We start from the raw sequence: 15,022 nt of genomic DNA, 5'->3' as shown, positions 1-15,022 counted from the left end.
CTGTGGGAAATTTTCAAGTTTCAGGGACACTTTAGGGAATCCGAATGGTTTATGTTGTCTGCCCGGCCCATGGAAGCCCAGAATTGACAATATCTGCGCGGCCCATGGCCCAAACACATGAGCGAACATTCTCCCCGGCAAAAAAAAAAAAGAGCTGCCAGCACCGTGCGTGAAGATCCATCCGTCCTTCAGGGAGGTGCTGGTCCTCGACAAGCTTCTTTTTAGCAAACTGGAGGTGCCGGGGCCCCTATAGAAAAAGCTTTATTAGATTAACCAAAATCGTATAAATGAGGCTTAGGAAACAAAAAAAAGAGATAAAAAAATGAGAAAGAGACAGTAATCTACAGGAAGCTTTGTATCCATTGATCAAACAGCTGAGAGAGACTCTTTCACCCTTAGAGAGACTAGCCTGAATTCCTAAAAGAATTGATCATTGCAGTCATAAATGTCAATCTGGCTATTATTGAGGTATCGCGTTGACAAAACTTGTGAAGTACTAGAATGTGAAAATGCATGATTTTGTTCCTACTGATGTATGCTTGATTTGTGTTTGGACATTCCATTACTTAAACAAGAACAAGACTTTGGAACATCACTAAGTTTAGTTGAAGACGGAACATTCTTTTTACTGATGACAAAAAATACATCAGACTTGCACACAAATATATAAAGCCATTTTGACAAGCACACAATTGGTAAATAGATCAAGCACACTGGAGATTTGTGTGCTCCAATTTCAAAGCAGAAGTCCACAAGTGTGAAACAAATTTAAAATAATTCAAAGCGCATCAGATTTATGTCCAGATTATTGAACCAGCAACGTGAACCCCAAGCAGACATCAATAGGAATAAAACCATGTATTCCAGACTCTAGTACTTCACAAGTTTACAAGTTTTGTCGACACAATACCTCAAAATGAGACATCATGATTTCATTATATATAAACATGAAGAATCTGCCATGTTTACAGTATGTGATTTCTATACAAAAGTTAACTACATGAACACGGTAATCCATCACAAACCATGGTGGAAGCAGCCTGCCCTACCCCATCTTCTCCATGGCATGCAGCAAGGATCGGCACGAGAGAGCAGCGCGAAGGGCCGGCGGAGAGCAGGGTGGGGTGGGGGGTGCGGGAGAGCAGCTGCAGCACAAGCGTCAGGATTTGGGATGAGAACCTAATGCGAATCTTGATGTTTGGGCGGTGGTTAGATGGCCAAAAGTTACGTGGTCACCGAATTTGAGTCCGCCTTTATTGGTGATGAGAACATTGTTCTCGATGCTAAGGCCCTGTTGGATCCTCTCTTGCTAAATTTTAATTAGCTAAACTTTAGTCACTTTAGTAGCTAAAAAGTTCCAAACACATTGACTAAAAAGAGCTAAAATAGTTTAGTTCCATTAGTCACCCAAGAGTAGCTAAAATAATTTTAGCTAGCTAAAATTTAGCAAGGAGAACTAAACGGAGCCTAAATGTCCCGCCACAAAAAAAGCTGGCGAGCACATTAATGTTTTCTAATCTCTATCATAGTAAACAATTAAGGATTATTAGTATGTTACACACTATTGCTTAGTAATTATAATGACAAGATTAATTTTAATAAGTGTTAATCTGTGAGTGCATGTTCTGTAAGCTAATTAGGATAATAGTGGTGCTAATTAATATATTTTATTTGTAATTGGCCACTGCCATGAGAAAATTAGTGTTAGTGCATTTTATTAGTGTATAATCAGTTATTATTTTTAAATAATATAAATACAATAAGTCAAGTTAAATAATATAAATACAATAAGTCAAGTATTCTCATTCCATTCACTCTCATTCATCTAAGAACTAACCAAAGGAAAAATGGCTCGTCCTATCATCCAACCAAACAAGCAAAAGCCACCCAATATAAGAAGTCTCTTCTTTGGCTGAAAAGCCATAACAGAAAGTACTATTTACTGATTTATTGTGAGAGAAAAACATGTTAAATGACTGACAGATTTGACAGATAAGCTTAAGCAAATAGACTCTAAATATGGTGATTAGCATTATAGACGCATTATTTTAGTATACTCCCTCCTCCGTCTGGTAATAAAGTACATTCTATCATTAAAAAAATTATCATTAAATGTAATGCATTATGAGGATAAAACCTAAATTTACATTAAATACTTTTTATTTAACAATCAATCACCACTAATTATATTGATGATAGTATCTGATTAGAAAATAAAATAAGGATACATGTGTCTTTTATGTTTTCTCTTAATTTATATTATTAAAATTTCTAGGTACTAGGCCTTGTTTAATTCCCACCTCAAAAAGTTTTTATCCATCACATCGAATCTTTGGACACATGTATGGAGTATTAAATATAGATAAAAAATAAACTAATTACATAGTTTGGTTAGAAATCACGAGACGAATCTTTTAAGCCTAGTTAGCTCATGATTAGCCTTAAGTGCTACAGTAACCTTACATGTGCTCATGATTAATTAATTAAGCTTAATAAATTCGTTTCTCAGTTTTCAAGCGAGTTATGTAATTATTTTTTATTAGTATCCGAATAATCCTCCTGACATCCTACAAAATATTCGATGTGACATCCAAAAACTTTTCGTACTCCAACTAAGGCCTTGTTTAGTTTGCAAAATTTTGGTTTTTGGGTACTGTAGCACTTTCGTCTTTATTTGACAAATATTGTCCAATTATAGAGTAACTAGGCTCAAAAGATTCATCTCACAAATTACAGGTAAACTGTGCAATTAGTTTTTATTTTCGTTTATATTTAATACTTCATGCATACGACTAAAGATTCGATGTGACGAAAATCATGAAAATTTTTGCGAAGTAAACAACGCCTAAACAAGGCCATACTAGAGCAGCGCCGCCCGTTCCCTATCCAGCCCATCATGCAAGTGGAGAAGGCGAGCCCTTGTGATTGGCTGGCTGCCCACAGGTGTCCTTCCATTTTTTTTTCCCTTTTGATTGATTTTTCGATTCCACTTGCTGAAATTTCTTTTTAATTTGACTACAACTAAAATTCGACCTTTAAGGCAGAAACCCTACAAAATTCATCATTCCAATTTGCGCAGCTTCATACAATAGACAGCAAGATATACACACACATGCTCTGATCACTAGCTATGCAAGATTCTAGCTAGCTTTTGTCTACTTCGCTGCAGAAACAACTAAATTAGTGTGTGATAATAGACAGCATCCACAGCTACCACATGGTCGTGCACGTTACCTGCTGCCGCTACCGTCCACACAGCACCGTCTATATGAAAGGAGGCAGGGCCGGCATGGTGAGCTGAGCACTCGTCAGCCCATGCTAAGCTAAGAGAGTCCCACACTATCCCCCCATGGACCCAGCGAAGCTCGCCGCTTTCCTTGCCGTCGCCGTCGTCGTCTGCGCTGTTGCCGCCGCACCGGCTACGGCGGATTATTACTCCGGCGGCGGCGGCGGCGGCGGCGCGCCCGCCCCAGAGAGCTGCCAGACGCAAATCACGTACTTCACCAACTGCCTGGCCCGTTCGGAGATCCGCGGGCAGTGCTGCAGCGTGGTCGAGAGCCGCAAGTGCCTCTGCCAGCTGAAGCGGGAGGTGGCGCTGCCCTGTAGTCTGCATCGCCACCATGGACGCAAATGCTCCAAGGATGAGCAGGCTCCACCGTCGGTGAAGCTGGCCGAGCTGCAGCGCCTCCCATGCTTCAAGACACTCAAGTGCTAGTAGCAACCGCGCGTTTCCAGCTCGTATTTTTTTGTTTTCGTGTACGTGTGTGCTTTTTGTTTCACATTGTTCACTTGTTACTGTTCTATCCTTTCGGCTTGCCATGGATATGATGTACCTGAGTTTGGTTCGTTGAGACAATTTCTTATGGCGTGTTTGGTCCGTGGAGTCACCCTATATATATATATACACTTTATGAGGTGATGTATCGTGAGTTTATCTTATGAATTTTTGGTACTATCAGCTTGTGAGCCATGAGGTGGTGATAGATCAACTCATTCCTTCCACAAACTGAATACAAAAAGTGTTTCTCGAACCAAACACACGAGTGTAAGTGAGCATCCGTAAAGCAGCTAGCCAAACGCTATATTTTTTTTGCGATCACTGCATCCGTTCAGTCACTCGTCCTGTTCAAGACTGGTGACCGTGCAAACCCGGCCTCGATAGGGGAGGGATACCAACTTTTTGAAGGAATTAATGGAAAACAAATTAGAACTACGATGATTTACCTGACGATTTCTGTGACCGCGTCCTTTAAACATGGAATAAACTGCTAGTGAACGGACAAAAGTAAGTGCTTTGCACACAAATTTGTGAGCGTGGACAGCACTATACCGAAGGTTACAAAGCACAAAAATAAAACTTACAAACAACTATGAGTGAGCTTGACTTGAAGTAAGCCTGAGATTTGTGAACCCAGAGCGAGACAACCTTTGCTCTTGTTTGAGATCAATTGACTTGGCTACTTAGATAATAGGAAATTTTAAATTTTCAAATTAAGGCCTAATAAGGTGAATAATGTCCTTGAGAGATAATAACACACATTACTTCCATCTAATTGCTATATTGAAGGACAGGAAAATCTTAAAAAGTATATTATCAAGGTTTATAAGGAACTAACCAGTAGGAGTTTTAGCTCACCTATCGCCTAGTATACCTATTGTGTGGATCAATCTATATCTTACAATTGTGTGATTAAGACAAATCCATAGAAGTAGAGTTAGCACCATAGGAATCATACTCTCTCATTGTCCTCCCACCTAACTACACCTTACTAAGATATTCTTTAGCGATCTTGAACTTGTTTCATCGATCCTTCCTAACAATATTCGATTACCCCTCTACACTATTTGGTACTAATAAGTTGTGGTAAACATTGATATCTCTTAGAATATTCCTTGGTGAAGTCCTGTAATAGTATATTCTGTGCGTTTGCGGATACATCTAGTTGAGCATAAGAAATACCAAAAGTGAGGGCGAGGATGTTCTCCTCCGCATCATCCACGATGACCTACTTGACGGCCTCCGTGGCTCCCTCGGTCGCCGTGCGTTGGAGGGGTCTAGGTGCACGGTGGACACCCTCAGGATTGCCTACGACGTCGATAACCATAACATGCAGCACCACACCAACCGCATCATCGCCCTTGCTGACACACCGAGATCTGCATCATTGTCCCCTACATCGGCCGCAAATGGAGAGACATGTAGATGCTAGCCCTACCACCCACGTCGCGCCACTCGGATATTGTTCTCTTTGACCATCATACGTCAGCACCCATGAGGTCAGGCACTTCCGCGTTGTGGGAACTGTCCCTCCCCTTGGGCCACTCCGGGCTCCGTGTGACCATGACTTGTCGTGCCTCTTGTCCTTGTGCTCCCTGATGCTAAATATCATCAACGTTGAGGCGCCACTCCAACTTCATGTTGAGAAAGTATTTGCAAATTAAAACTAGAACATAAATCATGACAAACTTAGATACTAGTGTCAGCATTGCTAGCATATTAGTTAAATTAAACAACATAAACACAAATACTAGTATGAGCATTGTTTGCATACTAGTTAGATTTAACAATATAAACAGCGGCATTGGATCACGGGGTGTACCTTTCGTTTGCAGAGGGAGACAACGTTACTGGTGGTGGAGATGCTGTCGTTGATGGTGGTACAAAGTTGTTGATGAGTGGTGGAGGAAGAGATCAGAGCAGTTGACGACGAATACGTTAGGATATACCACTGCCTGACTTGGATGGAAGACGACCCTTCCATGGAAGTTGGGAGTGTTAAAATAGAGTTTGTTATAGTTCGGCTGTATCTTCGGCTGGATCTTTGTAACACGGTTGTTAGCATATTGTTCAGCTAGAGTATGTATAGGTAGTTAGTTGCTAACAACCTACAGATTGTAATCTATCTTGTAAGCCACGTGAGGGGCGTTTCCTCACCAATATTAACATGCAGCCGAGAGACCCCGAGGGTCATCTCGTTCTCCCTCATTTTACATGGTATCGAGCTTTTTTTCTCCTACCGGAGTAGATCCAACAGATGGCCACGTCCAGCTCCGCCGCCACCAGCTCCCCGGCCTTCACCTTTGGCTTCCTTCCACCCGTCTCTGAGAAGCTTGGTCGCGGCAACTACAACATGTGGTTTGCCCAGGTCTCCTCCACCATCAATGGCGCCCAATTCGGCAAATACATCCGCCCGGATGCTGTCCCTCCCGCGGCGTACCTTCAAGGCGACGCTGATCCCACCACCGACAAGACACCCGATCCTCAACCCAATCTGGCGTATGAAACGTGGGTTACTCAGGACCAGCAAGTCCTCAGCTCCCTCTTCTCGTCATTGTCGAGGGAGGTTTTCTCTCAGGTCTCCGCTGCCACTACTGCGTCTGAGCTTTGGGCAGCCATCCAGGCCCATCATGCCAGCCAGTCCCGCGCTTGGATCATCTCCACCCGCATGGCCCTTGCTACTGTGTCCAAGGGCTCCTCCTCCATTGCTGATTATTTTGGCAAAAGATGAAAGGGCTAGCGGACGACATGGCTGCGGCGGGGAAGAAACTTGATGACGACGACCTCGTCACGTACATCCTCACCGGCCTCGACGACGACTTCGACAATGTGGTCACCTCCATCACCACCAGGGTGGAACCCATCACCATACCCGAGTTGTATGCGCAACTCATCGCGCATGAGCAGCGCAAAGGGTTAAACCCACCGACAGGCGGTCACTCCGCAAACTCCGCCACCAGGAACGGCTGCCCCGACTCCTCCAAGACTCGAGGTGGTAGCCATGGAGGCCTTGGCCGTGGCAATGGCGGCCGCGGCCGCGGTGGCGGCAGCAGCGGCAATGGGGGCAGCGGCCACGGTCGCAACTTCCAGCCAGGTGTGTTCTGCCAGATTTGTGGCAAAGAAGGACATCCCGCTCATCGCTGCTACAAGAGGTTCGACTCCAACTACAATGGACCGCCACAAAAGAGTGCATCTTCGGCCACTCCTAGTTCGTACGGTGTAGATACGAATTGGTACATGGATTCTAGGGCTACGGATCACATCACAGGTGATCTGGAACGCTTGACGATGCGCAACAAGTATCACGGTGGTGACCAGATTCATGCTGCCGACGGTGCAGGTATGGAGATTGCTAATGTTGGTCACAGCACTTTATGTTCCCCTAGTAGATCTTTTCATCTTAATCATGTTCTTCATGTTCCCCAAGCACATAAAAGCCTTTGCTCAATTAATTGCTTTGCCAAGGATAACAATGTTTATGTTGAGTTTCATCCGGATCACTTCTTGATTAAGGAACAGGGGACAAAGAGAACTCTTCACAGAGGCAGATGTAGGGGCGGCCTCTACCCGTTGCATTCAGCGTCACCATCTCCATCGAATAAACAGGCGCTTGGCGCCTCCAAAGTTCCAGTGTCCCTGTGGCATCATCGCCTTGGTCATGCATCCCCGCGTGTTGTGAAGCATGTCCTAGATCACCATAGGCTTCCTTTTATTCATGAGTCAAATAATGATAGAGTTTGTGACGCTTGCCAGCAAGGCAAGAGTCATCAATTGTCATATCCCAAATCCACCAGTGTGTCAGCTAGTCCAATGGATCTAGTCTTTTCAGATGTATGGGGCCCTGCTCCTAGTTTAGTTGGAAGATACTCATACTATGTTAGTTTTATTGATGATCATAGTAAATTCACTTGGCTCTATTTGTTGTGACACAAGTCAGAAGTTTTTTCTATTTTTCATGAATTTCAAAGTCTGGTAGAAAGACAATTCGGCCGCAAGATACAAGCTATCCAAACTGACTGGGGTGGCGAGTATCAAGCCCTGCACTCCTTCTTTAAACGCGTAGGGATCACTCACCAAGTTTCTTGTCCCCATGCCCATCAACAAAACGGCTCGGCAGAACGCAAACACCGTCACATAGTTGAAATGGCCCTCACTCTTCTTGCGCATGCGTCCATACCCCTAAAATTCTGGGACGAAGCAGCTTCCACTGCCGTGTATCTCATCAATAGACTACCGTCTAAAGTTATAGATGGAGTCTCTGTTTGAAAGACTGCTCAAACAAAAACCCGACTATAATTTCCTTCGCACTTTTGGGTGCGCCGTGTGGCCCAATCTCCGGCCATACAATTCTCGGAAGTTAGCTTTCCGCTCCACACAATGTGTCTTCCTTGGCTATAGCTCTCTTCACAAAGGCTACAAGTGCCTTGATCCTAATAGTGGGCATGTCTATATCTCCTGCGATGTTGTGTTCGATGAGCACGTTTTTCCCTTTGCATCACTGCACCCTAATGTCGGAGCTAGACTCCGTAAAGACATTGAGCTTCTACCAGACCTGTTTTCCTCATCTACTAGCCTTGGGAACGTAAATTCGCTGCACCAGCATCTGCCTTCTCCTGCGTCATCTAATAGCTCCTCTAGTTCCTTTGATGTTGCAGAAAATGCAGGTGAAAATCCTCCTCTAAATGGAGAAGAAACAGGGTTGAACAGCGCCACCATGTCGGGATATCTTATGTGCTCCCCGGCTGGAGACAGCGCGCGCCTCTAGGTGGATTCTCCTACCCCAGCGCACGGCGGCGCAGCAGGCGGTCCGATCACATCGTCTTCGGGATTGGTGGCAAACGGCTCTGCTTCCGCTGCTGATCCGGCTACCAGCGCGAGATCGTCTGTCACCATTGCTGCGCCACATCTCTCCACGCCTCCGAGTTCTATGCCACAGATTGATCCCATGGGGGGAGACGCTACGTCGATGCCGACGCCAACAGAGATCCTTGCCACTGGATCCTCTACGGCTGTGGCTACGGAGGTTGCTCCTACGATCTCTATGTCCCAGTGGCCATCCACACGTCTCTCGCAAGGTATTTCAAAGCCTAAATTACGTACTGATGGCACTGTTCGTTGGTGTATGCATGTGAAAGCTCCAACAAGAGAACCGACAACCTTAGAAGAAGCTCTCGGTCATAAGCATTGGGTCACGGCTATGGACAATGAATATCAAGCATTGATGAAAAATAAGACATGGCATCTTGTGCCTCGCCCTAAAGGGAAAAACATTGTTGGTTGCAAATGGGTCTATAAGATCAAGCGCAAAGCAGATGGAACTGTTGATTGATACAAGGCACGATTAGTTGCCAAAGGGTTTAAACAACAATATGGTATAGATTATGAAGAAACATTTAGCCCAGTTGTTAAGGCTGTAACTATCCGTCTTATTCTGTCCATTGCTGTATCCAAAGGATGGTCTCTTCGACAACTTGATGTTCAAAATGCCTTCCTTCATGGTCTCTTAGAAGAGGAAGTCTACATGCAACAGCCTCCAGGGTATGTAGATTCTATTCATTCTACATATGTTTGCAAACTCGATAAAGCACTCTATGGTTTGAAGCAGGCTCCAAGAGCTTGGTATGCCAGGCTGCGTCAGAGGTTGGAGTCGCTTGGTTTCGTGGCATCCAAAGCCGACACCTCACTGTTTTTCTATAACCATGGCGGATTCAACATGTTTGTTCTTGTCTATGTGGATGATATTATTGTTGCCAGTTCCTCTTCTCAAGCAACCGAGGCATTGCTAAGAGATCTGCAGCGTGACTTTGCTCTCAAGGACTTGGCTGATTTACACTATTTCTTAGGCATTGAGGTCAATCGAGTTTCGGATGGACTTGTTTTATCTCAGGAGCGCTATGCGGCAGATGTGCTATCCCGCTCAGGCATGGACAGAGCCAAGGCGGTGGACACACCTCTTTCCTCCACTGAGAAGCTCAGCCTTAATATAGGGGATCCTCTCGGGCCTGATGACTCTACACGATATAGGAGTGTGGTAGGTGCATTGCAGTACCTCACTCTTACTCGGCCAGACATTTCATTTGCTGTCAATAAGGTGTGTCAATACCTTCATGCCCCTACAACAGTTCATTGGAGCGCGGTTAAAAGAATTTTGCGATATATCAGTGGAACTGTTAAAATGGGGCTAAAGATCAGACGATCTGGTTCAACTCTGGTCAGTGCATTCTTTGACGCTGATTGGGCCGGTTGTGTAGATGATCGTCGGAGATGATCGTCGGTCTACAGGTGGTTTTGCTGTGTTCGTTGGTGCTAATCTTGTCTCGTGGATGGCAAGAAAACAGGCGACAGTCTCCCGGTCCAGTACTGAGGCTGAATATAAAGCGCTAGCAAATGCCACTGCTGAGATGATGTGGGTACAGAAACTACTAGCAGAGTTGCGCATCCAGCATCCCTCCTCAGCAAGATTGTGGTGTGATAATCTTGGTGCCAAATACCTATCAGCAAATCCTGTTTTCCATGCACGAACGAAACATATAGAGATTGATTTCCACTTTGTCCGTGAACGGGTGGCAAACAAGTTACTTGATATCCGGTTTATAAATTCTGCCGATCAGCTTGCAGACGGTTTCACTAAGGCGATATCTGCAGTCAAGATGCAACAGTTTAGAAGCAATCTTGGCCTTGTTAGTGGCTAAGATTGAGGGGAGTGTTAAAAATAGAGTTTGTTATAGTTCGGCTGTATCTTCGGCTGGATCTTTGTAACAAGGTTGTTAGCATATTGTTCAGCTAGAGTATGTATAGGTAGTTAGTTGCTAACAACCTACAGATTGTAATCTATCTTGTAAGCCACGTGAGGGGCGTTTCCTCACCTATATTAACATGCAGCCAAGAGACCCCGAGGGTTATCTCGTTCTCCCTCATTTTATAGGGAGCAATCACACGAAAAGTGCATCCCTAAAACCATATTCATCCTCTCCTGGTGCAGTATCACAGAGACAAGGGTTTTGGAGACTTGCTCTCCTGATCGCCAGTACACACAGGAGCTCGTGATGGAAAGACTGGTGGCAATGCAGCAAGCAACGAAAAGAGATAAAAACTATAGCTGGATTAGATGTGTTTTGGCATGACGAATAACCAAAAACTTAAATTGCATAAAGAGGTTGTGCCCCCACAAGGCAAAGAGCTGGGTTTCGGAGGACCATACACCAAGTGTCGCGTGCCCATGCCCTTTGCCCCATGAAGCAAGGCAAATGAAAATACATGTGTGTTCTCACACAAGACTTGAGGAAGTGGAGAGGATTTATGTACTTATGCATGGATATCTCTACTTTTTATACAAGGTGAGAGTGAGACTAAAGGTTCTCACTCCCTCTCTCTTGCTCGCATAAATATTAAATAGGTTTTGAGATTTTTTTTATGGGAACGTTTGAATTTCTATTGGGCCAAGCCCATTTATTCTAACAATTCCAACCCTGCAACCCTCTTCTCGGGCACCCAAGCAGACACACTACTTTCCTTCAATCTCAGTTTGCTCACAGTTGGAGACCACGACACATTACATTATTCCACAAAAAACAGGCTACGGCCTGCTCGAGAGAAAAAAAAAACCTTAATCGACGAATTTGCAAACAGATCTTGATTACCTTGCAATTCATGCCGACTCGATCAAATTTCTGACATGTTCTCTGTTCACAGGGACAATACGTACTGGACTAGGCCGTCCATGGCCGAGCTAGTAGCAGCAGATGCCTGCATCTGCAGACGGCGCGCCTTCTCCCTCATCAGAGGTCCATCTTCCCCAACCATCACTTTGGTCACCACCTTGGCGACCGTCTCCCTCTCAATCTCTTCCCCGACCTCCATCCCAACGCCCCACTCACGCGTGACGTATCTCGCGTTCACCATCTGGTCCGCGAAGCATGGCTGCACAAGCATGGGCACGCCTCCGCAGACGCTCTCCAGTATCGAGTTCCATCCACAGTGCGTCCAGAACGCACCAATGGCGGCGTGCGCCAAGACCTCTCTTTGCGGAGCCCAAGTGACGATCTTCCCTCTGTTCCTGACCTCCTCGTTGAACCCGTCCGGCAATGGTGGAACCTCCTCGCCGCCGCCGCCGCCGGTGCCGGTGACCGAGCCCGGCCGGACAACCCACAGGAACGGCACACCGCTTCCGGCCAGCCCCCACGCCATCTCCTCGAACACGCCGCGGTCGACGCAGGCCAGGCTCCCGAGGCTCACGTACAGGACGGAGCGCGCCGCCGGCTGCGCGTCCAGCCAAGCCAGGCAGCTGAGGTCGGGAGTGTACAGGCTCTGCTCCGCCGAATCCTGGGACGACGACAGCAAGTGCAGGGGGCCGATGGCGAAGGCAGGGAGGGGCAGCTCTCGCCGGATCTTGGCGAGCTCCGACGCCTCGATCGCCTCGAACGTGTTGATGACGATGCCGGACACCGAGGCTCCAGTGGCGTCGGCGACGCCGGCGACGAAGCTGCACATCTCGTCTACGCCGCAGCCGTCGACGCGGATCAGGTCTCGCACGCGGAGCGGCTCCAGGTCCGGCACCGCCTCATCCAGCTGCTCCTCTGCAGGTCAGGTCAACGCCTGAGTTCCTGACTGCGTGACGGTGAGCTCGCGAAATCCCAGTTGGGGTGGAAAGGAGAGTAATTTGCTTGCCTTTGACGGGAAGGTAGCCGGCGTCGCGCAGGCGCGGGTACGCGAGCATGTTGCGCAGCGCGGCGGCGCTGTCCGTCCGGAGCGCGAGCACGGGGACGCCGAGCTGGCCGGCGGCGCGCAGCGCGGCGTAGCACTGCCCGTCGACCACCGCGCACGCGACGTCGTGGCCGCGCCGCCGCCGCAGCAGCAGCAGCGACGCGAGGGCCTGCCGGAAGGGCGCCTCGCAGGCGGCGTTCAGGGACAGCAGCTTCGCGAGGATGTCGGAGTCCGGGGAGGTGGCCTCGTCTCGGAGCGTCTCGTGGATGGGGACGAAGGTGAGCTCCGGGTGGCGCGCGGGGTCCGGAGCGTTGAAGTCCGTGTGGAGGACGGTGACTCCGAGGCCATGAGCGTGGAGGACCGCCGCGAGCTTGAGCATGGGGTTCAGGTGGCCCTGGAATGGCAGGGAGAAGAGGACGACTTGGCGGCGGTGGGAGCTGCCGTCGCGATGCTCTTCTTGTCCGGCCATTGCCGCCGGCAGAGTGATGGTAGCTGAGAAGCTCACCAGTTAGTGATATCAAATTTTTCAAAGTCGTAGGCCCATCGGTCAGTATTTGTCTTTGGATGCGAACAGTGTATTTTAAGGTGATGCATGCACCCGACCCGACAAGCGACAAGGACACAAAGGTTCAACAGCTGAGGCCTTGTTTAGTTTAAAAAAAATTCAAGATTCTCCGTTACTTTAAATTTTACAGTATATGTATGGAATATTAAATTTAGATAAAAATAAAAACTAATTACACAGTTTGACTGTAAATTGCGAGATGAATCTTTTAACCTTAATTAGTCTATAATTAGACAATATTTGTTACAAACAAACGAAATTGCTACAGCACCTAAAATCCAAAATTTTTGTCAACTAAACAAGACCTGAATAGGCCTTGTTTAGTTTCCAAAAAATTTTGCAAAATTTTTCAGATTCCCCGTCACATCGAATCTTTGGACACATGCATGGAGTATTAAATATAGATGAAAATAAAAACTAATTGCACAGTTTGGTCGAAATTGACGAGACGAATCTTTTGAGCCTATTTAGTCTATGATTGGACAATTTTTATCAAATACAAACGAAAGTGCTACCGTGTCGATTTTGTAAAATTTTTTGGAACTAAACAAGGCCATAGTAGCATAGGACTACTTACTATATATGTTTGACGTTAGTCGAACGTGTTGATGATGGGAGCCGACGAGGGCGGCCGTGGGTGGCTCCCGCTCAGGCCATCGACAAATCTATTGGTTATGACTGAATCAGTTGAACAGTTAAGTGACATCGATGGGATCCTCAACGGTACGGCCGAACAGCTCCGCAGCTCCACAGCTTTCAGAATCTGTTGAGCAGTTAAGTGACATTGTGCACCAACTTTTGGCTCAACAGATTCTGAAACAGTTGCAGTTTGCTTAGTATGAAAGAAGTGCTTGAGTAGGTGGTTATGCTCATCTTTGTCGAATCTATTAGAAACAGCAAGAATAAAAAGCATCCGAATTCAAATTCAGAGAGCAGCTGATCGAACTAAGTGCATCGACGCGACCTTAACCCAGAGATGAGGATCAATATCATAGACATCGAAAAAGGTTTTACACCATTTTACCCACAACCGAAGATTGAAACTGTGTCCAAAGGTATAGCTGAAGCAGGAACAGGAGGAACTTCGGTGATGGGAACTCTCTGATCACTAGGTGCAGTATTTTCCATATTGAAAGGAACCAGGGTGAACTGAGGGAAACTTTTCGCTCCTATGACCGGAGACAGAACAAATTCAAGGTGGCATAAATCAACCTTTGCGGCCTTCTTCATCTCGTCCATCGCCCTCATCAACTCCGAGATCCCCTCCCTCTTGTTGTCACTCAGCAGGGCAACCTGTACTAAGGACGAGAATATGATTAGTACCGAGAATATCAGAACAAGTGTGAGAGGAGCGTCCCCGCCGCCGTCACCCCCCGCCCCCGGTGCTGCTCTAGCTCCGCCGTCCTCGGCCACCCTTCCTGGCCTTCCCGCAGCCTTTCTCCCCAAGCCTCCCCCCCCCGTGCGCTGCTCCAGATCTAAGCCACCAACGCCTGCTGCCTCCGCCGCCGGCTGCCCTGATGGAGGGCGGTTCGCCTAGTCGCGCTGTGTGGGCTGAGGTTGCTGATTCAGATCTGCCGCCGTCGGAAGAGTTCTTCGATGAATCACTGGGCCTCCTCAGAGAGTTTGTCCTCGCCCGTGGTCCTGAGGGGTGGGTTGCCCTCAGTGACTCGGAGGATTACTCTGACGAGGACTCTTCTCCGCCGACCCCTGTCCCGGGGAAGGGGAAGGTCGTGGCCTCGGCTGTGGCGGGGCGTCGTTGCGCTCGTTGGCACAGGAGGGCGTGCCGTGAGCCAGAGGGGTTCATGGCAGCTGCAAGGCGTGCAGATGCGGGGCGGCCCAAGGCGCTGGAGCCCCCCCTCCTACTGAAAGGTCCTAATATGGCTAGAGGGGGGTGAATAGCCTATTTAAAAATCTACAAACTCACTATAGCAAGAGGTTAGTGAATAACAAAGCGAAGCTTTTTGCTCTAGCTCTAA

The 15,022-nt window shown here is 47.1% G+C and overlaps 3 protein-coding genes across 3 annotated transcripts; 2 read left to right on the top strand and 1 right to left on the bottom strand.

Annotated features, from left to right (window-relative positions):
- On the top strand, positions 3,284-3,939 carry LOC8069143. The gene has a single exon (XM_002461682.2). The coding sequence runs from the start codon at positions 3,350-3,352 to the stop codon at positions 3,713-3,715; it is 366 nt and encodes a 121-aa protein (XP_002461727.1). The 5' UTR covers positions 3,284-3,349; the 3' UTR covers positions 3,716-3,939.
- LOC110432600 lies at positions 6,036-6,509 on the top strand. Its single transcript, XM_021453357.1, has one exon. The coding sequence runs from the start codon at positions 6,036-6,038 to the stop codon at positions 6,507-6,509; it is 474 nt and encodes a 157-aa protein (XP_021309032.1).
- LOC8081779 (DIMBOA UDP-glucosyltransferase BX8) lies at positions 11,165-13,092 on the bottom strand. The gene is made up of 2 exons (XM_002459545.2): positions 12,446-13,092; positions 11,165-12,354 (listed from the first exon to the last, which is right to left on the bottom strand). The coding sequence occupies exons 1-2, from the start codon at positions 12,948-12,950 to the stop codon at positions 11,465-11,467; spliced, it is 1,395 nt and encodes a 464-aa protein (XP_002459590.1). The 5' UTR covers positions 12,951-13,092; the 3' UTR covers positions 11,165-11,464.

This window comes from Sorghum bicolor, chromosome 2, assembly GCF_000003195.3.
Source record: "Sorghum bicolor cultivar BTx623 chromosome 2, Sorghum_bicolor_NCBIv3, whole genome shotgun sequence".
Classification (NCBI taxonomy): Eukaryota; Viridiplantae; Streptophyta; class Magnoliopsida; order Poales; family Poaceae; genus Sorghum; species Sorghum bicolor.
Note: the sequence above shows the minus strand (reverse complement) of the source record. Positions and strands in the feature narration are given on the sequence as shown.